The 9,806-nt window shown below is 34.1% G+C and overlaps 1 protein-coding gene across 1 annotated transcript; it reads right to left on the bottom strand.

Annotated features, from left to right (window-relative positions):
• Positions 1-267: 267 nt before the first annotated feature.
• Positions 268-1,206, bottom strand: LOC105985050 (olfactory receptor 14C36-like). Its single transcript, XM_013015462.1, has one exon. It carries the CDS (start codon positions 1,204-1,206, stop codon positions 268-270), a length of 939 nt encoding a protein of 312 aa, XP_012870916.1.
• Between the last annotated feature and the right edge of the window lie 8,600 nt (positions 1,207-9,806).

The raw sequence follows: 9,806 nt of genomic DNA, 5'->3' as shown, positions 1-9,806 counted from the left end.
AGAGATGGGTATGCCAAATGACTTCATTTGACTATCATTTTGTATATGTGTATGAAATTATCACACTGTATTATGTAAATAAATACAACACAATGATATATAATTAAGTTTTTATTCCATTCCTTGAGGAAAAATGAGAATGATAATTAGAGTTAATACACTAAATCATGAGGGAGTGATTTGGGAGTAAGTTTGTACAGTATAGGAAACTGAATTTTTACTGTTGAAATCTCACTGGGTAATATTTAGATAAAATCCAAGACATCTTTAAAGTTTTCCTGAATACAACATTCTTAACATTATTTTTTCCACTGCCTCTTTTACTTGTTTATTTCTAAGACTATAGATGATAGGATTCAGAAACGGGGGTATAATGGTATAAAATATAGATAGAATTAGGTTCTGAATACTTTTAGAGATTGCTGAAGTCCTTAGGTATACAGTGACACCAGAACCAAGAAACATAGACACCACAAGAATGTGAGGCACACAGGTGGAAAAAACCTTTCCTCGCTCTTCTTTGACATGGATCTTCAACACTGCTGAAAATATGCGAATATATGATAAAACAATGAAGAGAAAACATCCACCGCCTACACCTATGGTTGAAAAAATAATTAAGAGTTTATTGCTAAAGGTATCTGAGCAAGACAGCCTTATTAGAGAGGGGCTGTCACAGAAGAACTGGGGAACCACATTGGACTGACAAAAGGAGAGCCTGAATGTGCTGCCAGTGTGAACAGCTGCGTAGATGAGACCACTGAGTAAGGAAGCCAGTGTGGTCTGGACACAGAACTGGTGGTTCATGATGACAGGGTAGTGGAGGGGCTGGCAGATGGCTACAGACCGGTCGTGGGCCATGATGGTGAGGAAAAACAGCTCTACAGACGCACAAAAAATCACAAGAAGTATCTGCATTGCACAGCCAGCCATAGAGATGGCTCTGTTGTCAATGAGGGAGTTGACATAGGCATTGGGGATAGTGACAGAAATGTAGCCCATGTCTACAAAGGACAGATTCCTGAGGAAGAAATACATGGGCGTGTGCAGGTTTCTATCAATGGTGGTGACAGTGATGATGATCAGATTCCCTAAAATGGTGGCCAGGTACATCATCAGGAACAATGTAGAGAGCAGGAGCCTGAGCTCCCACATCTCAGCAAAGTCCTCCAGGAGAAACTCAGTCACTCTGCTGATATTGCCCATGCTCTGAAAATGAGAATTCTTCTGGAAAACAAAAGAATGGAGAAAATAACTATGCAATAATTGATAAAATGTCCATGAACTTCCACCTGATAAAATGTACTTCTATGTTCCCAACTGGTCTTCATTCCTATTGTTTCTCTGCTATGCATACCATATCACCACTCCTAAGAGAATGACCTGAAATATAAAGCAAGATGGAGTTCTCCAATCTAATGATGCACAATCACATAATTTTCTTCAATTATATCCACAAAATGAGTTTATTGACACAATGAAGAACAATTTGATTAATGTGTCTGATTGCTGTTTTTGAGTATTTTCCTCCTCGCTCAATTAATAATATGCATAGAAAGCTGACTAGTAGAATGTACATATAAGCCTGTGTGTCTATGCATGTATAGCATAATGCATTTAACTGCATATAAGTTTATTATTTGTATTTAGATATAATGGTAAAATGATTTTTTTATATTTAAGTATATTTGTATTGATCTATTTTCTTCTATCTTCTTTCCATGTGTCTGCTAAATTATCAGTCTGTATATGTAAAAAGAGAAAAAAAATTAACATTGGTTTCCTTAATGTGAGCTATGTCTAAGGTTCCTAGTATTGGACAAATGGCTAGGACACAGGCCCAGTTATTCCTGCATGCTTCAGGAAATAATTATTCTTCAAAGAGAAACCTCAGTTTCTGTTCTGAAGACCTTTAGACACATTGGGTAAAGCCCATTCATATTATAAGTGATAATCTATTATTAATTATTTTATCTATAATGCTTGGATATTTGCACTCTATCTACAAAAGCATCTCCATAACAACACTTTGATTAGCACTTGTTAAATAAATAAACTTCATAGTGTTTATGACAGCTATGTAGTTTTATTAGTAGTGGGACTTAATATCAGCTGGATGTGAACACACAGCAAGGATGTAGTCCCTGTTCTTCTACCTGTATTCTCCCAGTGGTCAGCACATCTGTACATGTGCATATGTTCCTTCTCACTGCTATTTGTAGCATAAACACAGAAAATTTATGTGTATTTTACTTTATCATATTTGACAGATTAGCCTGTCTTAGTTTTTCAAATATTGTAATATTAGACTTGTTCCTTGCATGCCATTTTAAAATATACATTTTTTATGTATGTGTATTTAATTTTATGTTCCAAGTAACTTACTCAGCCATAGTTTGGAGGAAAAAAATGATTTGTCTGAGACTGCTTTGAAAGCAAATAGTTCACAGAAATGAAAGCTTCTTAGAGAATATTTTTTATGGGATCACATAACATTTGAAATTTTATTATAATATATTGTAAAGATTTTGTTATACTACTACAAATCTAGAGTACATTTGTTGACTAATATATGACATTACCAAAGAAACATAGTCCCATTGTTTCCCCTATTTGCAATATATCTAGGACAAGCAGAAAAGGTCAAAAGCTATGTACATATGATGATCTAAGATGATGATAAGCAAAATTAACCCCAAGATAGGGACACAAGAGGTTTTACCTTTCTTACTGTTGTTTTTAATGTAATTATAATGTAGTATGTAATTTTTTTGTTTCTTTTGTATGTTCTTCACCCATGGTATAACCTCTGTTTTCAGTGTTCTTGATGTCAGTGCCCTGTATCTTGTATATACATTTTTATAATTTGGGAAGGAGAAGGGAAATAAAAAAATGCTGAAATAAGAATACAGCATGACCCATTGTAACATGAGATGTACAAGACATTATGTTGAAAATGAACTCTACAACTTTGCAGAGGGGTGCTAGGGGGTGAGGAGGAGGGAGGAGTTGGGGAGGTAGGGAGGGAAGGGATGGTAGGGGTAAAACAAAGGAGGGAGCAACAATGATCAATAGGGAATGTACTCATTACCTTACTCATGTAACTGTAACCCCTCTATACAGTATTTTCAAAATAAAAACATATAAAACATAAAAAACAATATAAACAGAAGCAAATTCAGGTATTGAAAATATAAATAAGAAATATAATTTAAAACAAATATTTTTACAGTTATACTTTGCATTTTTAGTTGTCATGATCTTAATAAGGGCTATCATAATTACACAATCTTCAAGATCACCATATACATACAAAGTATGGTAGATATTAATAATGAACAGAAAAAGCTCAATGTTTTTAGCATAAACAAAATAAACAAGATAAAACTAGAGAGCAAGAGACAATAAGAGTGGAAGAATGAACAAATTCCTAAAACAAAATGGAAAACTGGGACAGACGTTACAAATTAAAAAAAAACTTTATCATTAATTATAACATTTCCAACAGTGAGACTCTCGGGAGATGATGACCATATGCCCTGCTTCTAATAAACAATAGGAAGAGTTAATAGAAATCTTTAAAAAGAACTTTCACAAATAGAAGTTGGAAAATATTTTGAAGCTCAATTTAAATAAAACACCATTACCTATATTGAAAGCCTAATAAAAGCAGAACAAAATAAGATACAGCCTAACACTACTGAAAAACTGTGAGTGCAAAATCCTAAAGATGATATGAGCAAACCACAAGTGTCAGCGTATCAAACAAATGCCATGAAGATTCATCTTTGAGAGTATTTTTCAACATAAGCAAACCAATGGCTGTGATATATATGTATATATATGTATATATATACTACTGTATAATAGAAAACAAATTAATTATACTCTCAAAACATGCAGAAACTTTTTATGAACTCAACTCCTTAATAAAAAGATTCAACAAGTTAATTTTAAAAGGAGTCTATTTTAAAAACTAAAGGCTGTTTACGAAAGTCACATACTAACATCTTTGTTTATGAAAGTCACATACTAAAATCTTTGCTCTATGACATAGAATAAAACATAAAAGAATTCCAACTACTATGTTAAATGTGGTATTATCCAGGGAAATAAATTTAGCAAAAATAAGAAATGTATGAAAAATAGAAGGTATTATAAATTTACAAAATACATGTCCTTAGAAAAACCCCAAATCCTTTTTTCTTTTTCCATGTACAAGGATTTGGACCCAAGAATCATGCTTACTTTGATGAGTTAGGTCCAATGTCACAGGACCTAGATATTTTTATGGTAAATTTAAACTTTGTATAAAGAATAAAATTTGCTTCACAACAAGACATGCTATTTTCTGAGCACAGGAAGAAGGAATGAATATTCCATTATGAATAGAACTTTGAATTGCTTTCATTATCATTTGTCTAGGTAAATGTACTTATTTAAATACATTTTATAGGGTTTTGCATAAAATTGAAAATGTGGTCAGTTTGCTATTTATAACAAAAGTCCTGATTTGCCATTTACCTTTCTTAACATTTTCTTAACATTTGCACTGTGCATAGATGGACATATAAAATTGTACCACTTTGCAAATTATTTAAAGATAAAAAGTAAAGTATAATATTATTTGGGTTTGGATGTATGTACTTATAGTGCCTTAAAATTTAAGTTTTTTATTGACATCTCAATTATCTCCCAAAGAGGTGAAACTAATCTCTTAAAGTCAGATAAAAAACAAAAACACACAGTGAGTCTTTCATTTTAGTGACATACTAAGAAACAAATATTTTAATTTTAGTTTTCTGATGATAGACAAATAAAGCTAAAACAAAATTCATGGAAGCAAATTTAGTGATGATGCAAAGTTTATATTTCCTTTTAAATTATCTAGTTGATATATTATTTTTCACCATCTCATTTATAGGATGTATATATTGTACATTTAAAGATTACTATATAAAGCTCAGTTTTTCCAGTTGGTAAAAGAGACATAGCCAGATTCTGGAGATCCAAGTGAGGAAAATCATTTGTACAAACTGCAAATTTAGAATTTATTTATGTATATATGAATAGCAAACATAAAATTAAGATGTATTAAACTATCTCAAAATAATGCCTTCCTGAAATTTGAGTATTTATATGCTTTATGATATTTTACATATAATGGGTAAGTATATATATATATATGAATATATATGCATGTATACACATGTGCACATATGCACACACACGTATTTGCAGAGTTCTGGCTATGAGTTTCCTAACAAATCAGATTAACCACCTGTCCAAACTATACAGAAAAAGAAATCTGGAAAACCATGTTTAACCAGTGTGGCTATGGCAGGAAAACAAGGGGACCATTTTTCTCGGCCTTTATTTTGGGGTACTGAAATGAGCCTTGGATTTTACTAGGAAGAGAACAAAAGTAGGTGGCTAGAAATATGGATGTAAGCAGTCTTGTTCAAAGTGTGAACTAGTTGATCATTATTTCAAGATTGGTCAGAGGATGCCTATTGAGATAGGAAAGACACTGTTACCTAGATGCTAGTTATTGCAACAATGAGATGTATAAGATGCTATGTTGAAAATCTAACTTTACAATTTAGGCAGTGGTGAGGACTGAGGAAAGAGGGGGACTGTAGTTGAGGAGGTGGGAGGGAACGGATGGTAGGGGAAAAACAAAAGAGGAGGCAACCACTTTGGAAAGTAGTATGGAGGTTCCACAGAAGACTCCACATAGAGCTCCCCTATGACCCAGCAATATCACCTTTGAGCATTTACCCAAATAATCACAAACAAGACCACACTAACGGTACCAGCACAACTATGTTTATTGCAGCATTATTTACCATAGCTAAGATATGGAATCAACCCGGAAGTCCCTCAGTAGATGAATGGATCAAGAAAATGTGGTATATATACACAATGGAATCCTATGCCTCCATCAGAAAGAATGACATTGCCACATTCTTTAGGAAATGGAAAGTCTTGGGAAAAAATATATTAAGTGAAGTAAGCCAAGCCCAAAGAAATATAGGTCCCATGGTTTCCCTTATTTGCAATAACTAGTATATGTCTGAGACAAGCAGAAACAGTCAGATAAGTTGATGTTAGGCGAAATGAGCCCCAAGATAAGGACTCAAATGGTTTTTCTTTGTTATTGTTTCTCACATATTTATAAGATATTTCTTTGTTTCTTTGTATGTCCCTCCCCAACAGTATAGCTCCTGTTTTCACTGTATTTGATGTTGCTATAATTTGTAGAGGGGAAGGGAAAAAACAAATGGTTTAAATAGGGATACAGGTGGACCCATTGCAACAATGAGAAGTACAAGAAGTTTAAAAAAAGAAAAAAATAAAAAGAAAAGAAAAAAAAGAAAAACGAACTTTACAACTTTGGCGGGGGTCCTAGGGGTAAGAGTCGGGGCGGGGTTGGGGAGAGATGGGAAGAGATGGTAAGGGGAAAAAAAGGAGGAGGCAACAGTGCTTGATAAGAAATGTACTCATTACCTTGATGACGTAACTGTAGTCCCTGTGTACAGTATATTCACAATAAAAAACTTATTAAAAAACAAAACAAAAAAAACCCAAAAATACAAGTTGCTCATGGACTGTAAGGTGACTATGGAAGAAACTGAGGCAGATCAACTAAAACATATGCAAAATAGGGGAAAATAAACCATACTTTTATTCTGCTTTCTGACATCCCAAGTGACTAATCAGTGTTTATATCAAAAGCTGCTTCTATGTTATCTTTACATTTAAACAAATTTGCCTTTATTTCAGCTATTTGTACATCAGTATTTGTCTAGTATTGATGTCTGTTCAAGAACTGTACCCAGTTCTGTGGGTAAGAGTTAAAGTTATTTAAGTACATATTTGAAATCAGTGTAGATGACATAAAGTGGCAGTGTTCAACTATTTATAGGTTTATATCTTAGGCATTAGTTTTGTACTCCCTGAGTGCTACAATTTAGCATGGAAAATGACAGCAGTTTTAATAAAACAGCAATACAATGTGTTATGGGAGATGACAGCAACTGCTACAAATAATTACGATTTCTCTGTGATTGCTCTTTTCTTAAATTAATTGAGTATAATGTTATTGACTTTGTCTATAATGAAATCACTAATTGTTTTATGCAAAATACATAAATTTGGCCATTACACTAATATTCTCTAGTCATACTTTTAATGAGAATTCATTTCCTTTTCTAAACCATGTAGCAAAAGAAAAGATGGTTGGTCTATCCCAGTGTGAATGGATGGAAGAGTGCAGGGAATGGCAGTAGTTATTGAGTCCTCACTGTGAGTGATCCTTGACATGAATTTGAAGGCATAAATTCCTCTTGTTTTTCTCAAAAAATGGTTATATATGTATATTAACATTTTGAAATTTCATTTAACTTCTAAGCTCTAGTTTGTATTAGGTCTTATGAAAATGCTTCTTAACATTCAAACTTCTTGGAGCCATTTTCAAGGACTTTAATAACTTTGTCTTTAAGGTTTCTTTCCAGCTATATCCTCATTTCTGCATAAATATTCAAGTTAGCCTACTCCCCAATTAGCTTTAAATCTCTCCTCTTAATATCTCCAAATCAAGTACTTAAAATTGTTTAAATTTTCAAAATACATACAGAATTGAAGAATGTCAACACCAAAGAATCTTGTCACATGGTCGAAATGGGTCAATAGTGTTCCTTTTTATTAAAGAATGTGAGTCAGCTTATGATTCATCTATTCTGGGAGTACAGTCTTTATTAACCAGTGACAGTAGATTACTCAGGGGTAATTTCAGACATGTAATGATCTCTCTAGGATAGAATCGTAGAATAGGACCCAATTAAAATTCAGGATTGGAAACAAGGAACAGAACAACTACAAACAGGAACATTGTGGACGTATAAATGACACTTAATCTATCTAATTAGTAGAGTTAGAACATAAATCTTAACATTTGATGAACAAGTTGGGACACCTATGTGGACATCAAATAATATATCCTGTATGTTAGGTAGCATAGATCAAATGACTTTATTATTTCTGTTGAACACATACAAAGTCATATACCAGACACACCCAGACAGCCCCCACCACACACACATACACAGATATCTTTAACTCAAAGAATTAGAGAAAACTGGCTGATAACCATCCCAATGAAAACTACAAAAATTTAAAAATATATTCATAAGGAATGAGGGGTTTGACAAGAAGAACCTAAGAGATTTTCCTGGTTTGAACTTTTCCTGACTGAAATTGAGACAGAGATAGAAAATGAAGTTCAGTCATCCAAGACATAAGCCAGCTTGGGGGAGATGGATAATTGCAACGATTTTGAGTTTGATTCTGAATGAAATATGAAGCTTTGGAAAACTTTAGAATTCTCCATAAGCTTAGGTAAAGGAGCTGCAATTGCTTAATTTGTGTCTTTTTTGAAGAATATATCCAGCTATGAGGAATAGCAGAGTGTTGGATTGAAACAGCAAGGAAATTTTCAGGTGAATAAAGGGCCAATATAGTTAATGATCACGAGAGAAGAATTACATATAAAAATTAGGGAACTCCCCCACAATCAACTTAAATAATCTGCCAAACATGAAATAAGTGTAAATTGAAAACATGAACACTGTAAGTGTGAAAGACATTAAATATTGAAAACTATGAAGTTAATGCTTCTACTAATATAATCATAGACACTGAGATTAGACATGAGAACATTATGGAGTTTTAGTGTGTTGGTAAAAATATTATCTACCCAACGCATCTGACTGCTCAAAAAGAATCATAGAACAAGGCACTGTTGATTCACTCCTATAACCCAAGTTACTTGGAGGGTTGAGAGTAGAAAGATTGCTTTTCAAGGGGAGCCCAGGGAGATAAAATTGTGAGTACTTATCTCAAAAATAAGCAGTAAAAGAAGGTGTCTCAGGCCTGTTATCTTAGCTACTCAGGAAGTACTCAGGAAGATAAGACCTGAGGATTGTGGTTTGAAACCAGCCTGGACAGTTATGTCCATAAGACTCTTACCTCAAATTAATCACCAAAAACTTGGAAGTGGAGCTGTGGCTCAAGGGGTAAGCACTCACCATGAGCAAAAAGCTCAGGAACAGTGCTGAGACCCTGAGTTCAAGCTAGGACATACACACACACACACACGCGCGTGCGCACGCGCGCGCGCACACACACACACACACACACACACACACACCATAAAACAAAAGTCTGGAAGTATGGAAAAGCAAGTGTGAGGTTATGAGATCAAACCTCACTACAGCCCCCCTCCCCAACAATCTACAGGACAACTACAAATCTCTCACACATCTCAGTTTAAACTTAAAAAGAGAACTTTTGGTGAGATGAGACAGCACTATGACTACAAGAGAATATGTACTCAGCATCTAGAAGCATCCAGGGGTTGTTGGTTGTCACCCATGACACACAAACAGTACTCTTGTAAACCTCCCCAAGCATTTAAAGGATATATCCTAGCACCCTGCTGTCTGATGTGGGATTTCAGAATGACCTAGTAACATAGGTACATTCTAGAACTGTGGCCTGGCTGGCTTTACTATCAATCCCTCCTTCCTCCTATCTCTTCCATACCTTATACAAAAAAAAACAATCTTCAATGATTATTGTCACAAAGCAGTTAGATATGCCCTCAAACCAGCACACATGTGGAGTGAGTCAAATATAATTCTAGAGATTATCCTTCAATTAATTCATATTTGTGATTCAAGAAACTATACAGAAGTTGATAGATATCAGTGACTAATAATGAGAATCCTGCCTAATGTTTTCTT

The sequence above is a fragment of the Dipodomys ordii genome, unplaced genomic scaffold, assembly GCF_000151885.1.
Source record: "Dipodomys ordii isolate 6190 unplaced genomic scaffold, Dord_2.0 Scaffold27, whole genome shotgun sequence".
Lineage (NCBI taxonomy): Eukaryota > Metazoa > Chordata > Mammalia > Rodentia > Heteromyidae > Dipodomys > Dipodomys ordii.
The sequence above is the reverse complement of the archived record's forward strand: the minus strand, read 5'-3'. Positions and strand labels throughout refer to the sequence as shown.

Coding starts and splice junctions, on each gene's coding strand:
- LOC105985050 (XM_013015462.1), bottom strand. CDS start 1,206: ATGGGCAATATCAGCAGAGTGACTGAGTTTCTCCTGGAGGACTTTGCT.